Here is a 25379-nt window from a genome sequence, read left to right on the forward strand (position 1 = left end):
CAGGCCTGGCATATGTAGTACAGTGTTTTGTGTGAATGAAGACATTTCCTGCCACAATGCCATGTTTGCAGAAAACTTTATCAAAACGACAAAGAAAATATTTAAGTTTTGTTACGTTACCATGCGGATCAGCACCGACACATATTCAGCACTTCATGCAACAACTTAATCCATACTTTTGAACAGTCTGATGCGCCTCTAGGCTGTGAATAGGTGTATTTTAATCCGGAACAGGTTTTTAATGTTATCCAATTAGCTGAATCATCATTTTACTCATCAACCACTAGCTGAATATTTACATAGCCCTAAGGTAAAGTGTGATGATGATGACGTTGCTTTTGAAAGTTTCATTCAAAACGGGCAGATCAGAAGAGAAACTGCCCGTGCAGTACACTCACTCGCTCGCTCGCTCACAGGAAAGTCATCTTTCATACCCTGCGAGGATATTGATAGAGTGCAATCATCACAGCTCAGGGAGATCACACAAGCAAATCCGCAGCAAAGAGGAAAAAAGAAAGTGCCGCAGCTTCTGAGACATATTTCACCCCGAGGATCTGTATCTTATGCATAGGTCACTGCAGTGACTTGACTTATGTGGTATGTGCACACAAGCCGCAAATTAAGCTGGCGCGGTGGATGAGGGGAGTTAAAAGGTTTCATGCGAGCGTTCCAGAGAGCCCAGGAGATGGCCAGAGGCGAACATGTTGGCCCAATCATTAAGGCATCAATCTGAGGGTGTGTGTGTGTGTGTGTGTGTGTGTGTGTGTAATGTGTACACGGCGAGGGGCTTATACCGTCGCCAATCTGGCTCACAGAACAGACGGCTCTTTCTTTAAGGAAAGGAGATACTCTTTCACGCTCAACTATTGTTGCCTGCTTTGACTTTAAGGCCTTTTGAAAAAAAAAATCCCAAAACAGGAGGTAAAAATTTAGCTCCGAGTGAAACCGCTGAGGAAAGCTTTTTGAGTCACAGGAGCAGCGGTGAATCCATTACATCCACGTTTGACAAGCCTCACACGGAGAGAATATTTGTCTTACAGTGAGTTATTTTTTCCTCTTTTTCTGACATTCAAGAGAAAACTCTTTCAGGATGAATGAATTTTCTTTTTTTTTTAAGGGTGGTTGTATGCGGGACTGAATCATTTTCATGCCATTACTGAAAACATCAGAAGTAAATGCTGTTTTTAGCCACTTAGCAAAAGGGCTCACCTGATAAAGTCTAAGCCAGGGGTCGCCAACCTTTCTGAGGCTGAGAGCTACCTGGAGGGTAGAGAATAATATGGAGGGCTACCATATTAACAGTTTGTGAAATTTACCATTTAAATGACAAACATTATGCATTCAATTGCATACACATTAATTCCAGTGCTTACTCCTGACGATTATCATAGTTTTTCATATAGATATCAATGATATTTCACAGAGTGATCGGGCAACCACTTAGTCCTTTAAAGAAATTGGGTTGCCGTGATGCAAATTCGCTGATTTTCTCTATGGACTTTGATATGGGAGAGTGAGCAGTTTCCAAACTTCAGTTTCCTGTTGAACATATTCTTAGATTTTAGTTTCTAAGTGGCCAAAACCCAGTTTTTCAACTGAAATTACCGCCGTTCGCCAGGGATTATCTATTGCGTAGTGCACATGTGATCATAAGCTACAGCTGAACAGGATTTAGCCACCGCATGCACTCAAGACATCGAGGAATTACCCGCTGCCCTGTATGCAGAAGCCATATGGAAGTGCACATCGCCTTGAATCAATTAGCTGCAGCTGCAGTAGAACCTGAATTATCCCCGACTCCAGCAGTAGCAACAGCAATGTTTTATTTATTTTTTTTTTTTAAACAAGAACCTGGAATGTACCAACTCTGTATGAACATCCCTCTCCAGTGATCTGATCACGAGCAAACCCACTCACAGAAACCACATTCAGAGGAGGTTTGGAGACACACGTGACCACACATTATTTTACACCAACAGCAATTACTATTGATGCCAATACTTGGCAAAACGTCCAAGTATCTGGGTTTTTGTGTAGACAACCAAGAGGGCAGCATTACAGCGCCACATACAGGTCTGGCACATGCACAATTATAATGACAAAATTGAAGCGTCATTTTTTGGGGGGTTTGGCATCAATTTTGAATCTTTGAAGATAAGAATCAAAAGACTGACATGACCGTATAGGAAAAACACTGTTTCCGTATAGATAAGGCCGAAGACACCACCACACCCTCTTTAGGTGTAAAGTTAACAGAAAACACTGTGGTCTTACACCCTCAGGTCTCATTTATCCCTCTCCCTGCACTGCACAGACCACAAATCTCAAAAAAAAAACCTCCTTTCACCAAGCTGCCCCATTACACGCTCTTACATCTTTCCATAAAAATGACAATCCTGTGAAATATCACAAACACCTTTGAAGGGAAGCCATCTCTGGAGTGGATTAAATGGCAGCCGAGGCTCCAAATGAGGTGCTTAAGCAGCATGAGCCGCTGCCGCCTATTGGCAAAAAAAATAGCACCCCCCACCCACCCCCTTCACTGGTTGCAAAGAGCTCCTTTACCTCCATTTGTTCAAACGACGCTGCCATTTGGCTGTCGCCATGGTGATGCCTCAACACTGGCCCGTTAACCGCGTGGCAATAATGAAGCACGGTGGCAGCTTTACTGACTGGTTGGCCATTAATCTTAATGTGCGTCTGGCAGCTTCTCTCGGCTGCACAACAAATCACAGGGAGCGCGAGAGGAAGTTACACTCCCTGATCGCTTTCTCATTCTGACAAACAAAATTCATAAGAATCTTTTTTTTTTTTAAACGGGGAAGGAACCGTGTGAACGAGGAGGGAACAGCCGATGAGGGGGGAAAAGTGGCTTGAAATCCTCACCCGTCGTCGGCGTCGTTCATTCGACACTCACCTAAACTAGAGGTGGCGTCTTAAATTAAACCTGCACACGATTTGAGCAGCAGAGAATGATTTAGTTGTGTTTTTTTTTTTAAAAAAAGCGAGTTTGAAATACGATCACGGCTCCCTGCTTTCACTTTGAAATCCTGACAGGCCATCGTGGATCCTCGGCCCAACATGACTAACGCTTTCCTGCTGCAGAATCATGATGCAAGGTTCTCACACACACACACACACACACCTCACCTCCATTCATCCAACACAGCCGTCACTAATGGATGGCGAGACCCAGGTGGAGGTGCGTCACACCACAAATGTGTCCAGTCACTTTTTCTCGTGACATTTTGAACAAAATAATAATAATAATAATAATAATAATAATAAAAATAAAGATTAATTCCAGCATCTGTAAAAATCTGGCTTCACAGACAAAATGATGTTCCAGTCCATTTAGTTCAAGATGGTTCCCTTTCCTCCTCACACTAAATATCGGGTTTCCAAGGCGACACAGCGTGGAGCCAATCACAGCTACTTTCCCAAAGCTCCACAAATATTCCCGCTGTCCATAAAAGTTAGGGAGGAAAACAAAGAGGCAGACATTATTTATCGACAGGGGGGGGGAGAGAACTCTTTCTGACAGGCTGACTTTATGCTCACGCTGCGTTTAAATGCCTCCCGTTTAAAGTGGATGGCGGAACTCCACGTGAGACTCACAGGTGAGGGAAAAGTGTCTCCAATCGGAGCAGAGAAAATGACAGGAAAGGAGACTTTTACTATAAATGTGGGTAAAGCAATGACAAATGAACTAAATAAAATTGTAATAAAAAGGTTTAATTTTTCATTTTCTTGGTCGAGATTATTCAATTTCAGGTCTTATTGCTTCTGCGTTTTATGAATTTGTGTGAACCCCAATGAATGAAAATTACTTTTCAGACTTTGTTGATGCTAAAATTGAAATAACTGATCAGATACACTGGCTGCTTTGAGGTTTCTGGGGCTTCAACTTGAAAAACAAAGAGGAATTTGGTTTAAAAGTGTATGTGACTGTGCCAAAAATGACCAAAAGCTTCAGAGAGATTCATGTTTGAGATGCAAATTAATTATAAATTCATCATTTGTGGAGTAAATGCAGTCCAGAGCTGCTAAAACAAGTGTTTATCAAGTTTCTAGTGAACATGGTGACGTCTCAATATCAATCCACTCCTTCGCAACAAAGGAAAACTTGTGTAGGGATAATGTGACAGAATTGGAAACATTGCATTTTTCCTGTCTGGAATCTGACTGAACCCAAGGGAAAACAAATCCAACACAAGACCATGTGGCCATGAGGAAGGAGGAACCTCAGCGAAACTAACATTAGCTGAGCTTGCACTGACTGAAATGGAACCAACTGCTTCACATTTGTTGAAAAAACTGCAGACTTCTTGGTCCAGTGTGTAAAACGGTACGGTTACTACGGCTGCAACTATCAAGTATTTACTTGATTTTTCAAGCTTTTTTTGGTCCAAATATTGAAATCTGTTGATCTGTGTTTCCCAAACCTCGGAATGACGAGGTTCTCAGAAGTCTAACAATCCGAAAAATCTTCACATTCAAGAAGCTCAAAACTCAGGGAACTTGTTTTAATTACTAATGAAAAAACAACTCAAAGCAATACTGATATTTACAAGGAGAATTACTCACAAAAACATCCTCTATCTCACGGGAGAAACATGTGCTTTTGTTTTGTTATTGCATGAGGCAAAATCCGAGGAATCATTAATGACCTGTAACTAACTGCTGTTACTGCAGCTGTAAACCACATGTGCATGTGTGTGTGTGTGTGTGTGTGCGTGCCAGTACAGTATGGAGACCACGCCACACAGCTAAGTTCACCGCGAAAAGCAATTATCACGCTAACCTTGACTCTTGTGTTGCAATGCTTGAATTTCCGGGGGTCACTGGCTGGTACAGGAGCTGAGTGAGCTCCTGAGATGAGGAGCAAATATCTGCTGCTCCTTTACAAGCAACACCCATCTGAGCAAGCAGCTCTTACACACAACATATCAGAGGTCGGGTATGATAGTTGGGGTAAAAAGGACGATAAAATAGCAATAAAATAGTGGACAGCCAATAAATTAGCTGATACTCTTCTACCCCTTTTTGAAAGGTAGAAACCAACAGAAACCAATGGCGAATTGCACTAAACTCTTATTATTATTAATCATCAGGAGAAAATCACATCATATAGACACCTAGTAAATTAGCAAATATATGAACTGACACATAATTTATGCTAAGCTTGCATATCTGTTCATACCAATACCTAACAAATGTCCTATCAATATCATCGATTATTTGGACGACATCTACAACCTATCTCTATCAATTTCACGTCCAAAAGCAACAACATCACAAACAGTATTTCAACAACATTTCCAACAACAAAAAAAAAGAGATTGGAACGTCATAAAAACACATTTTGCAACATTAACCAGCGTTTAAAATCTCTCCATCCTGTCGCCCAAGATCATATAACTTAATGTCACAGCCTCTTCTTGGAGCTGAAGTTTAAAATGCACCACTCTGTTCTGTTCACAGCCAAAATCCACTGCATTTTCTGCTGCACAACACATTGATTTTACACAAGGAGAAGATTGGAAACGCAACAGATTTCTCTGCCACTCTCCAAAAACCTCAGGGGTACAGTGGGAGTCAGCGACTCTGCTGGTTTGATCATGTGACAACTGTGGATGCTTCCCCCTCACAACACAGAGAAACTGAAGAAGCCATTGAACACACAAAGCACAGCTTAAGATATAGATATATATATATATTTTTTACCTCTTTTTGGCTTAGGGAAACTTTCGTGCAGGTGAAAAACTACTTTCTCCACAAAGTGCTGAATGTTGCCGTGGTCTGGTCCTCGGACAAACACCATCCAGTCGTGGGTAAAGCCTTCCACTGTGGGTTTCTTTCTCACTTGGGCACGGTGACCAAGTTCTAATTTCACCTGAACAGCACCCTGAGGAGAAAGAGGATGTTGGGTTACTGCTCAGATCAAAAAGAGTTCCATCAACGCTTATAACACAGTTACAAAACCCAGGCAGACACTGAAACCTGGTTAATCCTTTTACAGATGCTTTAACAATTTAAAACACCCCCGAAAAGCAGACCTAAAAAGAAAATTCTGATTTAACAATGTCACGTTCCAACATGCAGAAAAAAACTCCATTTAAAAAAATGGGCAGATTTAGTAAACTCTTTCCTACATGCAGAACTCCCATTCAAAAAAACGGCAGATTTAAGAAATTATTTTCCACATGGAAACCTCCATTCATAACTGTACAGATTTACTACTGTCGATTCAAACAAATGCTGACTGAATGTCACTTCCAAGCATTTATTGTGCAGATTGAATGCCACTGTCCTGACTGCAAACCTCCATGTGCATAACTTTCCTGCATGCACACCTCATTTAAACACAATGTGCAGATGTGATGCATATTCCCGCATGCAGAACTCCATTAAAAATTCGACATGGTGAACTTAGTTTAAAAATATGCAGATTTAATGACACTTTGCTCTTTCAATTTGGGAGAACGTGACTTGCAACGTGAAAAAAGTGGTAAATATAATTTGCACTCACTAAAAACTACTGAAATGCACACAGTGCTGTAATATTACCCGGATACTACAATGTTAAAGGAAGGGAAAGCCATGCGGAAAGTTGTCATCTTACCATAATTATGTACGCACATTGTGCAAAACATATGCCGCATTAAAGCATGGAAAGTAGTCATTCAAAGCCATAACTTACGCATCAGCGAAACCGCCTAATTTAGCATGCAAATTGAGAAAACATATTAAATTGCCAGGGTTTTGAAGGGAATTCCGTATTACAGGAGCAGCGGCACACGTATCGACTCTAGCTAGCTGCACGGCGTGAAAACCCCTCGTTCCATCGACTCCTCCGCTCCGCTGTGACAAAACAGCAAATATGTCCGAACACGGTCCCGTTGGACCGCGACAAGCAGACGCTGCGACAGTTCACTCACCGAGTTGGCCATGCTGGAGGCCGCGCGTTCCTGTTATTTCATGGAGAATGAGTTTTAAACGAGAGCAGAGGTGAGGACGGCTCTCCTGTGACGGCGGACATGGTCTTCTGGACCCAAGTGAGACTCAAGACTTTCAAAGGCTCGCCGGCTGTCAATTACCTGGAGTAAGCCAGCCACGTTCCGCTTTACACTTTCAAAATAAAAGCCCCAGTTAAGACGTACTTTGGGTAATATGTTTTCTGCATATGTGACTTAGGAACAATCACCACTGATTTTAAAACAATAATAATAATAATAATGATAATAATAATAATAATAACAAAAATAATAATAATGATGATGATAATAATAATAAATAAATAAATATATCATGACTTCAAGTTCTCCCTTTGTACACCATAAACATATTTCACTATCTACATTAACTTCGTTGATTAATAGTTTACTTATTCCATTTATTTGCTTGTTTGTATATTAGACCAACATTTTAGCAAACCCTGCATGTTTCAGTTAATTAATTAATAGACAAATAATTAGAACACACACATAAACAAAGAATTTAGAACAACACTAGGATTGAAGTTGGCAATAATATATAATAGGAACATCTAAGAGTAATTAAATTTAAATATACTGAGTACTAAAATGTTGGTATAACCCTATGAGTGAATCTCCAGTCTCTCTTGCACGAAAAACTCATGCTGTACACAGAAATTATAATTTCAATGAAGAGATTATTGGAAATTCACACAGTCATATGATGTAGTATCTGTGGTAGTGAATATTGAGTTGTCAGCACGACTTTCAACCTATTTTTCTTGTCTACTTCACACTGTTAATTCTTAGATATATTTGTTTTACATTGTACAGTACGATACAATCATAATCAATGTTTTCCCAGTAAGTATAAGTTAAGTTGTAGCTATCATAATCTACCAATTAAAATATATAAATAACATTATACTCAGACAGAACTCGGAAGATATTTTTCAGATTTGTCTTGACGTTTTCTTAGCCCTTTGCGCTATTATTTTGAAACTGCGTCCCCTCCCATTTCCTCTACTTCCCTGCCTCATTTCTGCAACCTTCATGGCTTTCAGGAGAAAAGCGCACGCGCAGCTTGGCGTCCCCCCCGCTGGGACCGTAGATTTTTAGCACGAGATGGAAAGGGCCAATAACAGAACGGCAGACACGCGGACCAACGAATCAGGTGGCAGCAGCCTTCCTGCACTGGTGTTGCCTTCATGTCCCAGCGGAAAACCCAACATCCACAGGGAAAAAAACTGAAAACGCTAATTTATAACAGTTTATATTTCTCTCTCACGTTATTATTGTTATTAGTTTATACATGTAATCTGTACATTTACAATGAACGGACGTCTACAGGTTTCAGTAGAGAAGCACAGAAGCATTATTTATCAAAAAGCTAAACATTTGATAATGTTATGATTTATGAAATTTAGGAATGCACAACTTAACAAAAATAATTTAAAACGCTGAGTTCGAAAGTTGATAAATAAAATGTTAATTGGTGTTTTCTTATAGGAGGGCGTATAATATACGGCTTTCTGAAAATGTTTAAATTAAAACTCCCTTAACAAACTAGTGCTTGTTTTATCTAGAACACAATAATAGTTATTGTACCTCACTTCTTATTCAAAAATTTGAATTTGAGTCACACACAAACACAATTAAAACCGGTAATTTATAAAAACCTAAAAAAAGATCCTACAGTTCACGATATTCGAGAGTTATTGATAAAGCAGCTTTAAATATTGTTGTATTGTTGAATGTGCATTTAAATGTTGACATTCCTTTTACAAAATAATTTTTTGTCATAACATTTAGTACATATTAACGGTTTCTTGCAATATATTAGGACTATTAGACAGTGACTGGCACAAAAATGAAAGGGAAACGCCATGGTGCGTTTGTGGCTCGTCTCAAACACTTTTGGTCCTCGCTTCACACCGTAGTTCCAGGCATCATCATGTGCGTTCATAGGAGCCTGATTGAATGAGGTAAAGTTTCTTTAATCAACATTTAAAACTTTCATTAAGTTCTAGCCGAAAGGCTAATGTGCCACTTAGGACGCCAAAGTACGGATACAGCCCACCTGCCTGTATTACAATGGTCCGTTAGCTTTAGCTTCAGCTAATAGCACCGGTATAGCTGTTATTAGCCGGTTCAGCTAACTTAATTACTAAGCTAACTCGTTCACTATACTTCTATAGTTATAATTAAGAAGTATTTCAGGAGGTAAACAGTTGTTTTTTAATCGCATATATATACGTAAGTGCTTCGTGACTGTTGTTGCATGTACGACATCAGGACTACGTGTAGCATGAATACACGCTGCACTAAATCCTATAGAAAAGTCTCTCAAATGAATCTTCCTCAACTTATTACCGAAATAGTGTAATACTTAAATCGCATTCAAAAGCATCTTCTGACAAAGAAGGACTTATTTTTTAATTCGGCTTAAATATAAAGCACCACACTGCATGTGTAATGACAAAAGCAGGTGACAGTAGAAAAAAAGCACAGGTGTAAATAATCAAATGAATGATGGCTGAATTCCATTTAGCTTCCTCAGTTTCATGGTGCATGCACTGCTCACACTGTCCTGACTTACATGAACTGAACAGAGCCATCGTTAGTTTCATTATTAGTTACACCTGTGAAAAATTTACTCATGTATTACTTGTATGTATCATATTATTAGGTGGAATTGCTGCTGTTTGCATTTTAAATGTTGTCTAACAATACTGTGACATGCTATGTACATTTTAAGACATATAAAAAACATATATACGTATTCTTTTTTTATTTTTTTTTTAAACTGTTGGGAACATTGTAGTTTATCTCCATATGGCTGACCTTTGAAGCCGACAGGTGAAAGGTCAAATATTTATGTTTGAGAAGCTGGGAACAGGCAGCTGTTGACATTTGTGCCCCAGTCATGATTATGACTTACTGTATCATGACACAGCACATTGGCCACAATAGTTAAGCATTAGTAAGCTGTATTTGATAAAATGAAGATGAATTAATCAATATAAGAACAGGAGCTTATACAATTCTATTGCCCATGATGATATAAGCACTTGTGAGTGAAACACATGTTATTGTGTGTATTGTCTATTTCTCTATAGACTCTTGAGGGTTTATTCAGTTTATTTGCTGAATATGCAGCAAGGGAACCTGAAGAGTGGGTGTAGTGGAACAGCCAGTAGGAGCATGCGCTGTCTCTGAACTGCCCAGTGATTCTTAAAAGCCTTCTGTGATGCGTCAGATTTAGCTTTGAGACCAGAGAGTCTTTCACACTAAAATAAGCAGCAAGTATACCTGGAATTTTTTAAGACCTGGTTTAAACCTGCTTCCAAAAAGGTTATAGACACTAACTCTTCCCATTGCCAGTGGTTCACCTTCCCAGGGGAGTTTTGTTTGTCAAAGGTAGAAGAAAACAACAGCAATGTTACAGTACTTTCCATTTTGTTTAAAAAGCAAGGTAAGCTACAAACATTCATGGTTAAAGACTATTCCAAAAGGCTGTAAGATGACTGTGCATTATTCAGTTGCTCTAAAAATGAAGCAGGAATTTGCATTGCTGTCAAAATGAAGAAGACAATGAAGAAATGTGCACGTTCTCCTGGGTCTTGCTTTCCACTCCCAATTTGACTCAGGTGAATGGGGTATAAGAGGCCCGGAAGTGGTGCTGAAAGTTTATTATGTAATTATTGCCAAAATAATGCCAAAATGTCCTCCCTACTGTAGCTTTAAGACACTAAAAAACATGCATCCTATCTGGCATGCAAAGGAAACTTTGAGTTTATTCAAAAAAATATCCTTCAAAGTGTTGTCAGTGTGTTTTAGGGATATTTAAGAGTTTAAAGCAGAATGATCATGACGCAAAACTTAAAAATATCAAATGAATAAGTTGTTGTTTTTTAATGAAAGCGTGCTGAGACGACTGTCTGTGTCACACGTCAGCTGTGCTGCTGTGATCTGAGGCCTTCCAGCGTGGCATGTGCAGCGAGCAGCAGTAAAGCCTCATTTGTAAAGCACTGATGGCTCAACACTGTTGCCCGCATTGTCCTCGCATGTATCGCTAATGCAGAGCTGGCAGTACAGGGGGCAGCCCATATTGTTTTTGCATGTGAAGTAAATATGCAGCAGAAAGCACTGGAACAGTCTGGTGGCGCCGACTGGGTTTAGGTTCGCGAATGAGAAGAAGACGAAGAAGCCCAATTTCTTCTAAAAACACACAAGCACAAGAACAGCAGAACACATAGCTGCTCACGTCTTCTCATCCCTGTGTTGGTAATTCACTGCAGAACTAGAACCTGTTTGCGATTAACAGCCGTGTTCAGTACAACCACCAGATAATATTAAGCTCCTGGTGAAAGCGAGCGTGGAGTCGTAGGCGCGTGTGAGCTGGGGCAGCTGACTTACCTGTGGGAGTGCGTGGCAGTGGGAGCTGCTGGACAGTGTGCAAGAGCAGGGTGGTGCTCAGTGCAGCAGGACAGCCTGGCTTATCAATTAGATAACAGCAAAGGGGGTTGGGTGGGGTTGGGTATCTGGGTGGGGAGGGGGTGGGGGTGTTGGGGCTCATATTCCCCATGTTTAAATGCAAATGTCACAACAATGGACCAGACTATACACTGTCTTTAACCCACAGAAAATTGACTCAAATATTCTCACTTAGGAATGTGATTTCCTTATGTGAATGTCCTTATTTTCAGTGATATTTATCTAAATTCAAACAGGAACTTCAGCTTTGAATGCACAAGAGTTTAAAACCCGAGTGATAATGAATTTCAAAAAACAACAACCCTCATTTTAGAGGCTGGAATCAACCATTTAATTGCTCTCAACATTTACGCCTAGTCCACACGTCAGAGAGTAGTAATTCTGTCCACATATACTTGCTAAGTTCACAACAATATCATAGTCCACATGATAACTCAACAGCGTCAAGTGAACAGGTGGCGATATAAGTGTCACTGCAAAGCCTCGTTGGCCAAAACAGGCAGTTTTCCAATGAGTGCTTTCTCAGAGACCTAATCCACTGTTTATGTGAATTAAGATAGATCCACACACTACTCTGAGCGATTTAAAAACCAATCAATTCTGCTTAGAAACCAGTAAATTCTGCATGCTGTTCACACAAATCTGGAGTATTTGAGGCCCGAAAAAAGGAGCACATTCTGCCTTACGGTTGCTTTGTAATCCAGACAGGCACGAAACATGGAGTATGTACCTGGTCGTGGTGGTTCCCTTCATACTTACCAGAGTCCACGTCGTCGTTGATCTCAGATCCCGTTCCATTAGCGCTATATTTCTGAGTTGTCAGTTAGCAATGACTCGGTATGATACTTGGTATCGGTATCGGTTCCGTATATCAGGAAAAATTTAAACCCAGAGTGATCCAAAAACCCTAAATAGTGTCTCAATTCTAAGCACAGACTGTAAAACAGTAAATAACAAATAGAAATAACATTTTAAGTGAGTCATGATGAGCATGACTCAGCAGGACTGTATCAGGCTGGTAATGAAATGGACACAAAAGTGATATCAAGCGGTGGTAACAATGTGCCTCCTCACATGAACTTTAACAAGTTTCCATGGTTACTATCTTCTTTGTTGTGTCGTTCGAGTACACCACCAACTAGACAGGAAAGTTTGTGCGATCGGGTGAAAATCTAAATGACTGGAGCGGCCCTATTGGCCACATGTAGATGCCGAAAGTCGAGATATTCTAAACCTAAAAATTGCTATGCTACAGACACATTTCAGTCGGCAAAAGAAAACAGTAGAAGTTGTTCAAATGCCTTGCTCAGCAGGTGAGCAGCTGTGGCCGTGGACAGCTGGCGGTCAGCGTCTTTTTACACAGTATTGTCCAACCCGGTGATGCGACCTGAGACCTGAGACTTGACTCTCGCCTGCTTGGCAACCTGTGAGGGAGCGAGCGAGCGGAGACAGGTTTTACTTGATGGATTTGTGAATAATTTAATGCAAAATTATGTCACGGCTTCAGGCCGATAATTTGAGAACACATGGGATCGGACAGGATGGGCAGGGATCGGCTTCCAAAAGGGTCAGACCCTGAATACCTCCAGGCAAACACCACCGTCCGCCCCTCTGAGCGAGCAACAGGTGGCTGCATCAGTGAGCCTTTGTTTCAGACGCTGACTTTAGCACAGCTGATACGTGATATTCTTGATTCAAACAAATGGTGTCACCCTATTTAAGCTGTTGTCTTTTAGTGTTGTCTGACATTGATTTATTGCAAGATCAGAAAAATGATAATGCCAACTATAGGGCTGAACAATTTGGGGATCATATTGTGATTTTTTTTTTCTGACAGATATTGTGGTTGAGATTTTTCTCACGAAGGTTCAGTTAAATATTCACTTTAAAATATGATATGATGGTGAAGTTGAAACGTCCCCATTGAAACATTTATTTTTTATTGGGAGCATGAAAGTGCTAATACCTGAATTGTTTCCAACGTGTGTGAGTAATGTTTTAGAAAATTTGCCTTAAATAGAAGAATTGAACCACAACCTTTGCTACTTGCTAACTGACTTCTTTCAAATTGATTCTGAAACGATTACTTGAATAATCTATTACCAAAATGAATCCTCAACTATTTGATAATTATAGATATAGATAACAAGTTATCAGGTTTTTTTAGCTTCTTAAATGGGAACATCCTCTGGGTTATTTGCTCCATATAACAAAGAAATCATTAAAACTGAATCATTTTTGATTTGTGGACAAAAAAATGACATTTGAGAACATTGATCAACATTTTCTGACATTTTACGGACCAAACAAGTACTCAAGTATTATCATCAAAATAGACAATTCTTCAGTAGCGGTATTACAAAATATCAATGCCTATAGACGTGATTTACCTGTTCTTTATATGCATTGTGTGTCATGGTACATCTCTTTGGAATCTTTTTTTCTGTGTTGGATTTGGGTCAGCATTCCCAACTAAGTTTAAACTCCCAACTAAATCCTCTTTACTGAAGGTGAAGAAATAGACGTAATAAATGTAAACGTGGTGAGGCGACTCAGCTTTCCCAATTGCACTTTCTTTGGAAATGCTCGTATTATTATATCGATATCTGTAGTTGTTATCTCCTCATCCATTTTTCCAGCCAGTTCCAACAATTCATACGTGAAAACGTAGGAAATTCTTGATACCATCACCAGATACTTCCTCTTCTCTGCAACTTTTGACTTTGACGTTGACTTTGGTATTTTCCTCCCATAGGAAATGAATAGTGAGGGCAGATCAAAGCCAGCCCAGGTGGATCACACACAGGTCAAAGGCAACAGCGTGAGTTATGTAGACAAACAAGCCACACATGGCGAGATTACCCAGCATTCATGAAAGCATTTGTTTTGGACCATAACTCAATCCATTTTTATCTCCGCCTCTCTGTCTCTCAGGTATGACTGTCGGACATGATGGAGAGTTTAAAGACACGATTTGATTTTCCCAGCCCCGTCATCCAAGCACAGGTAAGCTGCTGACTCACGGTTCAACCAAATGGGAGTAGAATTTTTAGTTCTTTTACTGCTTTAACGTCTGTATTTACGTGTTGAAGGATCTCTGTCATGAAGCTCCATAGTCTTCTTCAGTAGTTGGCTGTAGGCTGTATTTACCTAGATCTTGATGTGTCTACTGAACTCAGTCTAGTGTTTCTTCTGTTCTGGGCTAATGTCACAGGCACGCGAGATGATTAATAAAGTCTCTGGGTTCTCTGCAACTTATTTTTATCTTCACCTCACAAAATCCCATCACAATCAGTGTCTCCTGCAGTGAACCTACCATTTGCAGGAAAACAGGTAGCTCCCGCGAGGAGTGAGATGTGTGTTTGCTCCCAAATAACTTTTCTCCCTGTTTCTGTTCTCTTCAGACGGTAAGAAATCTTGTTGCTGACGTGCTGAAGGAGAAGGGGCAAAATGGGCAAATCACGCAGTCGTCCCCTCAGGTGCGTGACTCACCGAAAAACAATGTGACAATTTCATTTATGTTATAACATTGTGTGGAAATGGGGTTTTCTCCACCCTAAAGGCCCCATTTTATACAAGAATGTAAAGCAGGAGATGTATAGTGTAGGACAGTATACAGCAGAGTGCCTCGGAGGTGAATTTGGCTTTAAATGTTGTGTCGTCGGTGCGTCTCAGGGCCCAGCGTTGGAAGCTCTGTGGCAGCAGTGCAGCGGGGACTCCGCTCTGGTTCGCTCGGCCTGCTGCGACGCCGTGGTGCTGCTGGTGGATCAGGGGCACGCGGACCTGCCGTACGTCCTCAACAGTGTCCTCAACCTCCTGCCCTCTGCCAGGTACATGAAAACGCACTCGTACTTTATCTTGCCTCCAGTGATTTGGGATTACCAGGCTTGGGTCTAGTCTTCCCACATATTTAACTGAACCTGACCTAAGCCGTATGTGGGCTTCTAGACTGTGAGATGCTCGACTGACCGCTTACTAGCCATGGGACCTGTTGCTTGTGGACAAGCAGCCGGTTCCTAACATCAGTCCCCTTGCGACACTGTTTCTTCGTTCAGTTTTGTTTTATTTTTAAAAAATAAGGTGAACGAGTGAGAGCACAATTCAGGGTTCATTCAGAACTGTCTTCATGCACGAGACGTCTCGGCTTTTTCCCGCACAACGCCTCTTGCTTTTCGCTCTCATGTCTTATTTAAGCAACACTACTACCAGGCAACAAACATCCTTCTTTGAACTCCTTGAAAGTTTTGGAAAATTGGCCTAAAAAGACAGGTTATTGAAAGTGCTTGAATTTTGTGCAAGAAATAGCTCTGTTGATATTTAGGTCAGTGTCTCCCTTGTTTGTTACAACGCCACCTACTGTTTCATGCTTTTTGATGTACGTAGACCTACGCAGAACAAACCTCAAGTCCACCGTCTCTCGCCGCCGTTGACGTGAGATTCCAGTGCAGAACAATAAGCGAGTAACAAACGACTTGAAGCCTTTGAAATGCAAATTCCAAGATCTGTCTCACAAGAGAAAGTTAGTGCACAATAGTCAAAGGTTTGTGTGCAGTTCTCTCTACATGACATGCTGTCATGTTGTTGGAATTCTGCTGGTTGTCTGCGTGTGGTCAAGAAAACACACGTGAGTGACCAAATGTGACACCTATTTTCTTTAAGTCAGTTTCGTGTCCATAGGTTGACCGTTGCAGTGCCGTCCTTGACATCCCATCCTGTGTTTTTGATGTTATACTCGTCTTTCTTCCTCTTCTTTTCTCTGATGAAGCACCGTTTCATTCCCGTTTGCCTTTTGCCCCCGCCCTGTTCTCTGGTTAGCTGGAGTCTTTGCAAACTGTGACAACATTTGCAGCACGCTGGAAATCAAATCAGTATCGTGCTACGAAGAGCGTGCACATGCTCTGCTCATCATGTGCCGATCAGGGGGGTTTGCCTGCGAGTTATAATAGTCTTCAGCAACCAGAAAATCCTGTTGTGTGAATTAGGTTTTACTTCTGTTTCTCAGTGTATTAGAAACCCACTCTATACACTGACACAGTAAGTCTAACCACCGCTAGGCCACCAGTATTACAGCTTTAATCACCATTTTAGGGATTACCTAAAAATATACTTGTGTTTTATTCCCAGATGAGTCATATATTCTTGCAGACTTTATCTTCATCTCTATCTCTGTTAAAAGCGCGCTACGTTGTACTTCCCCACTCTGCCGACTGTGGTCCATTAATGACTTTCATGTCCCGGCCACTGGAGCAGGAGATGGAAAAATCTAACAGCAAAGTGACCTTTTCAGTCCAACATGATATGGCTCATCTTGTATGGAAATGTTGAGTCAGCACTTAAAGTGACCTTTTTCCAGTGGTTGTTCAGGAGGGAAGGAAAACATACCTTAATGCTGTAGACCGTGATTTCTTTTCACTCTATCCCAAACTGCACTTCACTAATCAGTAACAAATGAGTATTATAAACAGTATTGAGAGTCAGATGTCCTTAGTCTTTTAGCCTCTTTTAGCCCTTTAGGTTTGGTTTTTACAGGCCAGACTCTCACTGCTCTTATCAAGCTTGTTACCAGCAGTGAAAAAGGTCTGAAAAACAACCACTGTCTGCCCACCATCAAACAGTAGAAAAAACAGTCTGTGGTGGACATAAAAGCACGGCTGGGGTTACACTTTTCTCTTTGTATTTTCTCAGTTTTCTCGGCCCTAATGCAGTGAATCTAATGCCCCAGACAAACTGTGTGTGGAATCACTCTGGAGCCAAGATGGCGCCCATGAGTCTGCCCACACGAACGGTGCTGTTCTACCGCATACTCAGTGCTTTTGTGGCATTTCAGCAGCTAAAGACGAGATGGTGGAGACCAAAACGGAGAAAACAAGAGAGCGAAATTCGGGAAATTTGTTGCCAGATATTAACGACGTTGCTCTTCTTGACACTTCAGAAAAGAGAGCAAACACGGTAGTGTTTTTCTTGTTGTCGTGACCTTCTCCTTGTTCTGTTTTTGGCTTTACCTCTCAACAGAAATGTCCAGGGGCTGATAATGGTCATCGGGCGGCTGCTACAGATGCAGGCTGACCAGAGGGACCGAGACTCACCCTTCTCCTGCCCTTACTCCATCAGGTCTGTGTTTGGTTCTCTTTAATATTCTTTGTCGTATGTCGCACTGCTGGCTGAAAATCCCTGGATTGGATGTTGCAGAGAGAAATATGTCAAATCTGATACAGTCCAAATATCTTGTATATTGCATGCTTAACTAAGCACAGACTGTATAAATGTAACCATTAGGATAAAAGAATCACATTTTTCTGACGTATATCAATTTTATAACTTTTTTTGTTATTTACAAATTTCCATTACAAACAAGGACAGCTTTCACAACTTCTTTTGATCCCTTGTCGGGTATTTGTCCTTTGTTTGTGCCCCCCCCTCTCTTGAGAGGGTGGATGAAGAAGGCTGTAATGATTGTCCATAATGACCTTCTAGGATTTTTACTTATATACATATAACCAAACCAAACAGAACAGGGGAGCACACCACCTCTGACCTTCTAACCATCACCTGGAAAAGAGATTTACACAAAGCACATGTGTACACTCTGCTTGTAACCATTTTCTTGTGATGGATTTCTTGCCGGCCGCCAACAATGTCTGTGGATCTCTTCCCAGTAAGTCTTTATCACCTGGCAATCCCAAAAGACATGAAAGTGGTTTGCTCGATTAGACCCACAGAGTTTCCTGCAAGAATCCCCCGCTATCCTGATCTCAGTGTTTTCTTCTTTTTCCCCCCCACTTCTTCTTTATGTATTCTGTACCCTCTTGTTTGAGGATTCTTATTAAAGTAACGTCTCACTTGCAGGTACCTAAAAAAAATCTCTTCCCAATCCATGATCCAAGTGCGCCCTTTTGGACAATAATAAGTAGTTAGCCCTTTTGAGACCCATGTCTTAAATCTGCCATCAATTGTATTTGGTGCAAAGTCTGTATCATAGTCACACCACCTCATAAGTTTGGATGCATTTTTTAATCTGAAAGTATTTCTTAAAATTTTTATAACTTTTTCAATCCAACATTTACTGTGTTTCATGAGCTACTGTCAAAGAAAATATTCATTTGTACTCTCACGCAAGGATGCGCACTTATAAATAATATGAAGCGTTTGTAACATTTATGTAGAGCAGGCATTGAAGTTGGCGTAGAACATTCAAAAAGAGAACCATTAAATTGCAGCCTGTGAGAGTTGAGAACAGCACGATTCCAGGCTGAAAATGTTGAATTGCTTAGCCCTGCAGCCCTACATTAGTGCGTTGGTTGATGCATTTAATTACACAGCATGTAAGGTTTTATAGAAATGACAGAAAGTGTTGGTTCATTCATCACACGTTCTTTTTTTTAATCGTTGAGTATTTATTTTCAATGAATCGACTCCTCTTTGACAATCCTATGGTTAAGGTGTATTATTAGAAATAAATAGCTTGTTGATTAGCTGCGTAATTTGCCCTCTATTTGCTGTTTTGGTGAAACACCATGACTCGGATGCCGTTGTGCGACTGGTGTGTTTTCCACTGAAAAAGAGAACAGGTGGATTGTGACCAACAATACAGATGATACAGATACTCTTCAGAGGAAGGGGGGGGGGGTTCTCTAACTGGGTTTATCACCCCAGGCTGATACAGTGTGTTCCTGCTGAAGCATGGATGCTGCCTCCCCCTCCTCCTCCCCCATGCTCTCCCCTTCCAGCCTTATAGCTGCACCTCTGCCAAGAACCTGGGGCCTCCTTAATCAGTTACAGCGGGTGATAAAAAGACTGAGCTGCTTTGTCTGTTTATCTCTTTCTTTTTCCACCATTGTTCCCTTCCTCCCTCCTCCTCTCCAGTGTTTTTTTTTTTCCTCTCCTCCTTTTCTGTGCTTGATCCCTCTTAACCTCGCGCTCTCCACAGCTCTATCCTGTCCTTTTTCTTTTTTTTTCTTGCTCCTTCCTTCCCATTGTCCCTTTCTTTCTCATTCCATCTTCATCGCTGTCTCCACTGTCTGCGTCTGTCTGGCGGTCTGAACCTCCCCGGTGGGAAGATGAATGTGTTGAGGGCAGCAGGGTGGCGCCATTGGCCTGGCAGTCTGGCCTGTCATTGGTTGTTGGACCTGGCACTGCTGGGTAACTGTAAATGCTGTGGGATTAATGGAGGATGCACACTGGTGCCCATTGTTGACCGTCTGCTTGCGGCTGCCCCGCGCAATCTGCCACCGAGACTCTGAGCCACTTGAACACCCAGCAGGATCAGGGAAGGTTCGGGGCTCCGTCCGCCACACCAGCTCATTTCTCATGTGCCGTTGATGTGGCTTCTGGAGTGTTCTGCGGTCCCGGCTGTCCCCTGCAGGCTTTCCCACATGCTCTGTGAGCCTGGCCTGTCTGCTCAGGTACACGGACAAGGTCATTAGCACATTCTAAAATGCAATAAAGATACCGAATACAGCTAGAAAGCAGGCTGATAAAGCAGTAATGATTCAGCTTGAGGCCTTTTTCATGGAGTCAGGTACAGAACATTTTGTGTTTTGGTTTATAACAGGTCTGGGTAGACAATGATTTGTCTCCAGTCCTCTACGACTCAGCTGGCACCCAATCACATACTGATAGTTGTTTTGAAAAATGTCAGATAATCAAAGCTGCAGTCCGTAGCTTTGTGTGACTTTTGTTGGATTATTTGTATTTGAAAACAGGCGGTTGAACCACCACGTTTTCTGATCAACCTTTCCGTGGTTTTTGTCACTTTGTAAACTGCTTACTCCTCTTCACCAAAGTCCATAGAGAAAACCAGCCATTTTACATCATGGCACACACAGGAGTTGTTGATCCACTGCCGCCTCCATCAGTCAGTTCAAATGTGTCTTATTTTGTCATGTTGTTGAACCGTGAGTTGACCTCAGTGGTTCGTGTGTTGGTGTAACCCGACGTCCACGGGAAGTTTGGTGTAACAACAGATATTCTACCTGGCTCATTTGTCTTGAAGCACTTTTATTCAGCTGTGAACTTGGAGTTGAACCAAAAGGAGGGACGTCTCTGTCTTGACTTCCTGTCTTTTTCCTTTGTGTGGCAGCTGAAAGGTAGTGAACGGTGTGAGAGGCTGATGGATGGGAGCTGCATTGATGCTGCTGGTTTGAGACTGCCACGGGGAACCTGAGGAGGACGGGGGTGGAGATGGTCAGATAACACCATATTCTGTCTTGAACACAGGAATTCAGTCCATGCCGTATGCTGCCGACAGGCGCAGACATGTTTGGTCACTGAACTTCCTTCCTACACTCTCTAATATGCGATGATTGATAGAACGCAGTGGATAAGTGGAGCTCATGTGTGGCGGTGTGTCCACCCCCCACGCGCACTGACCCTGTTTGGTGACCTCTGGCCTGTCTGTGAGCCGGACTCTTAACAAAACACTGAGACTTCACCTTGGATTTGACCCCAGTGTTTTGTCTGGACTAAATGGGTCTGCACTTCATGCAAGAATAATGGAGGATGTCTGTTGTTTACGCGGACGTGACAGACCGAGGCTCGAAGCCTGGTTGGTGACAACGAGGGAATTGGAATTATTTGTACTGTCAAATAATAACACAAACATAAACAATAATAAAAGCTAAAGAAAAGTTCCAAAAACAGCTCTCTATAGTGACACATGTGGCCGTAACTGAACTGTAGCCCCTTTGCTGTGCTCCACAAAAACTATGACAGAGAAGCTTATCCGGGGCCAGGTCATGGGGCCGGCAGTCCTTAGCAAGGAAGCCCACACATCCCTCTCCCCAGCCACCTCTGTCAGCTCCTGCGGGGAGATCCCGAGGTGTTCCCAGGCTAGTCGAGAAATATAATCCCTCCAGTGTGTCCTGGGATGGCCCTGGGGTCTGGTCCCGGAAGGACATGCCTGAAACACCTCCCTAGGGAGGCGCCCAGGAGGCATCCTAACCAGATGTCGAACCCCCTCAGCTGGCTCCTCTTGACGCGGAGGAGCAGCTTTTCAAGCGGCGGTTCTACTCTAAACCCCTCCCGAATGTTTGAGCTCCTCGACCGACCTCTAAGGCTGAACTAAGCCAATAGACACAGTTATGCAATTAAAGGCCATATACTTCACGCTATGATGATTACCTGAAGTATATGGGAGGGCGTTTTACGTCACATCCTGTCTCCAAGTTATAAATCCAGTCTGTACAGTAGGCCATTGCAGGCAGCAGAGGTGTTGTGGTTTTTGTTGAGTCATGACTTTCCTCTGTACCTTTTACTTTACAGGAACAGTCCTCACCCATACATCACGGCCCTGGAGAACAGAGTGGACTGCTGGCCAGCTCTACTGCTGGAGATGGATGATTTCATTCAGCAGGCTGTTGACAGGTTAGTCTCGGCAGAGTCTCTCACCCCTGAGGTGCACACATTCCAAAGATGTCTGCGCCGTTCGATTCATCATGCCACTGGTATTCACAGCAACGACAAATACGCACTTCTCACGCTGCAGTACATACAGCATGACATTCATTAGTCTAATGACATAAATCTTTGGCGACACACGTAAAAAAAGAAATTTCAGCCTCATAACAAAAGGCTCATCTTAGTTTTGTGTTGCCGTTAAACAGACTTTTCAATCTGAAATGATAATTTAGGTCACTTTTTACACCGCAAACAAAATCAGTGTTTTTAACACAAGCTGTTGGTCTACCACTATTTATTTGGTAAGTTTGTGTAACTTCATTAAATGCGATCAAAGTATTTTAAATACCAGAGTCACAAAATCAAACATTTCAATTTAATGAATCAGACTCCTGCGTGCTATAACATACAATCACTTATCTTCACTATGGACTTTGGTCTGGGGAGTTGATTGGTTTACAAACAATTCAAAGTGTTCCTAACACGGCGTATACTTAAGCTGGTTTATTTAGTTGCTAAAATAGGTTCCTCACTGGCAGCCATACTCTCAGCCAGGTTTTGCTGTCATGGAGATTTCGACTGTCATTCGCCGACATGCAATGCTTCGACATTGTAGTTTTTGTCAGGTTAGAAGTGCTTATTAACACGTTTTGTGTGCATTATTACACTGCAGCAATGAACCAGCCTACGTCGCCATGCTGGTCCCCTTCCTGCAGTATCTGTACTGTGAGCCTCAGCAACAACCCCAGCACGCGCTCCTGCGACACAGTCTCCTCCGGGTGCTGCTGCCCACACATCCAGGCGCCGGATCAGTCCTGCACACAAAGGGAGAGGAGAAGTCGTCCCCAGTGTCCGACAGCCTGCTGCACTGCCTCTGCCAGCTGGTTCCTCACATGCAGGTGACATAGTGATGTGTTTTCTCGGTAACCAACGAGAGGCCGACATTAGGAAGTGTCTGATATTGTGTGTTTTTATATATAGCGCTCCGGTAACTGACGTTTTGCAATGTTCTGAAGCAAAACAATGGCATTTTTGCAGGAAGCAGTACTGCTAAAGTCCATTTACATGTTTTTTTCAGCAGAATATTTACTAGGTAATATGTCAGGCAACTCTTCTCTTTGTCGGCTAGTTTCATTAAAAGTCCATAGCTGTTATGCTTTGGGACAAACAAATGGGGAACTATTTTACTGGATGACCAGAGATCCCGAGAGATAGCCGAGTTGGATCACTGCCATAAAACGTGCTCAAAGCGAGTATCGGAGATGGAGCGAAAGGAATCCAGAGACCACAAACGCTTCTAATGGGACATTTATGCCCACAAGTGTTAAAGCTGCCATCAGTGACATATCTTCGAAATGTTATTGTCCTCCTCGATGGTCAAGTAAAAAAAAAAGAAAAAGAAAATCATCATTTTCTCTCAACTGTGATTCAGTGCAATTGGATCATGCAAAGGCATTTTAATGAGTTTCATTATTTATTAATCAAAGGAAATGAAGTTTCACATACAAAAATTTTATATATAAAAAAGCAACCGTACAAAAAATTCACATCTACTTACATATATACAAAAATATATACATCTAGCAGCCGCATACTGTCAAAAAACATCAGTCCCACAGTCGTCATAATAAAAGCTATGACGGTAAGTTTAGTTTAGATTATTCAATACAAACCCTAGATATTTCACTTTAATTTTAATCAATCATCTCAATTATAATTAAAGCCTTTCAAACTAACCTGTAGACGGATATGCAATTCACAGACAGACAAACATCTCCATTCTTCGTCTAATAATAATTTCGCAATACTGCTCACAGTTCACCCGTTCTTCCCCTTCCTTCTTCATCGCAGTTCAAAGCTCTAAACGCAGATCAAAGTTTCCTTTTCTTCACTGATCACACGGTGTTTTATGGCCAACAAAGTATATTCAAGTGTAATTTACTATGACGGTTGCCATGGTAACCTGCACAGAGATGAAAGGAAGATGATGTGCAGCATCTTGTCTCTTTTTCATTTCTCCAGAGGGGGCAATTGTATGCTTTGGGATGAGACTGAGGAGAGGATAAAGAAGTGTGAATGAGAACTTTGAACTGTGGAGGGCAGCATTGTACCTCTCAGTGTACAGCCCTGCTGGGAATTATTATTATTATTATTATTAGAAGAAGAAGTGGGACAAGAATTTGTCGCATTACGTCCATTATCTCTTGCATTTCTCGTCCAAGCGTCACCAAAGGTGGTACTGCACACACTGGTGCCCTCAGTAAGTCACACGCTGAGTATGAAGCCTCCCAAGTGACAAGGTGGACACCACAACCCAACTTGACTTTGAACAATCCCAATCAAATGTCAAGTACTGTCAATAAAGTGCCATTAGAACAGTGCAGGTAAGAATTGTGCAAATGTGTCTCATCTCAGTCCTGAAGGAGTTTTACATGATTAACTCCTCAAAGTCACGGACACAACATCTAGCTCAGTTTTTTCAGACACTCAAGGCAACAGTTTCAGTTTACCAGGACTGTACTGGATGAAATCAGCTGTGGAAGTCAGCTGTGACTTGTTCTTAAGTGTTTTACGGCATCACATCCGTAATGTTGCCATACTCCTCTCCTTTCTCCTCCTCCTCTTCGTCTGGAGCCTCGTCTTTATTCTCTTGCCCCGTCAAAGACTCGTCTCCGTTTGTTGATGTATCGGGTGTTAAATAATCCGTCATGCTCGTTCTTGGGCCATTGGTCTGTGCTGAAGATTTACTCTGCCCGTCACGACTCTTGCGCCCTTTGCCTTTGCCGTGCTGCGTGTTCCGTTTCTTCATGATGGCCTGGGCTGTCTTGACCCACTTCGGTTTGACGCCTGCCCACTGTGGCCGCTTGGTGCCTGCACTTTGCTTCTGCAGGGTGCATCTCGGTTTCGGAGGATCCTTTGCGTCTTTGCTGGGAGGCGGTTTTGTCTCGACGGGCTTCTCGCAGATCTCGTCTGGACTTGGGACGCTGAGCGAGGGAAAGATGGAGCCAAAGAGCGACTCGAATGTCGGGTGCTCGGATGAGGAGTTGGACGAGGTGCTGGATGAAGATTTGTCGCTGTAGGTGAGCGCTGGGATTTTCACCACCGTGTTTGTCGACAAGACGTTGTCCCAATCAAACATGTCATAGTGTTGGCTCTTGAAGTTTTCTTTTTCCATTTCAAGCAGTTTGGATGTGCTGAAATGAAGAACAGCGTCCTCATCATCTTCCTTGACGGCAGTTTGTGTCCTCTTTCCTTGGCTCAACAGCTATTTTGCCCACTTATTTACTTTAAAGGAACTAAGGCAAAAGGTCATTAAGCCCCGCCTTCAAACAACTTGAAAAGACTTAAAAGGATCAAAGGCAAGAGTTTAAATTAAGCCCCGCCCACAAGGAGCAACTGTAGCCCAGCAACCATTGCTAGTGCCGACATTGTCCTGTCAAAAATAATAATGTTGATGTGCAGAACAACAGGAAAATCTGTCAAATTTTTCATCTTTTTTTTTTTTTTAGT

At 42.0% G+C, this 25379-nt stretch overlaps 2 protein-coding genes across 3 annotated transcripts in view; one reads left to right on the plus strand and one right to left on the minus strand.

Annotated features, from left to right (window-relative positions):
* Positions 1–7051, minus strand: part of mllt3 (MLLT3 super elongation complex subunit) — a 49008-nt gene extending 41957 nt beyond the window's left edge. For both annotated transcript variants that reach the window (XM_058624894.1, XM_058624893.1), the window contains exons 1-2: positions 6942–7051; positions 5728–5908 (exon numbers count right to left, since the gene is read on the minus strand). In XM_058624894.1, the coding sequence (XP_058480877.1) occupies positions 5728–5908; positions 6942–6953 (193 nt within the window). In that variant the 5' untranslated portion in view covers positions 6954–7051. The remainder of the gene's footprint in view (positions 1–5727; positions 5909–6941) is intronic.
* Positions 7052–8878: 1827 nt separating this feature from the next.
* The window catches only part of focad (focadhesin), a 37720-nt gene continuing 21219 nt past the window's right edge, over positions 8879–25379 (plus strand). Inside the window, exons 1-8 of the mRNA XM_058624888.1 lie at positions 8879–8962; positions 14230–14295; positions 14409–14480; positions 14879–14953; positions 15150–15304; positions 17487–17585; positions 21735–21836; positions 22543–22768. Of these exons, the coding sequence (XP_058480871.1) occupies positions 14424–14480; positions 14879–14953; positions 15150–15304; positions 17487–17585; positions 21735–21836; positions 22543–22768 (714 nt within the window). The 5' untranslated portion in view covers positions 8879–8962; positions 14230–14295; positions 14409–14423. The remainder of the gene's footprint in view (positions 8963–14229; positions 14296–14408; positions 14481–14878; positions 14954–15149; positions 15305–17486; positions 17586–21734; positions 21837–22542; positions 22769–25379) is intronic.

The sequence above is a fragment of the Solea solea genome, chromosome 3, assembly GCF_958295425.1.
Source record: "Solea solea chromosome 3, fSolSol10.1, whole genome shotgun sequence".
Classification (NCBI taxonomy): Eukaryota; Metazoa; Chordata; class Actinopteri; order Pleuronectiformes; family Soleidae; genus Solea; species Solea solea.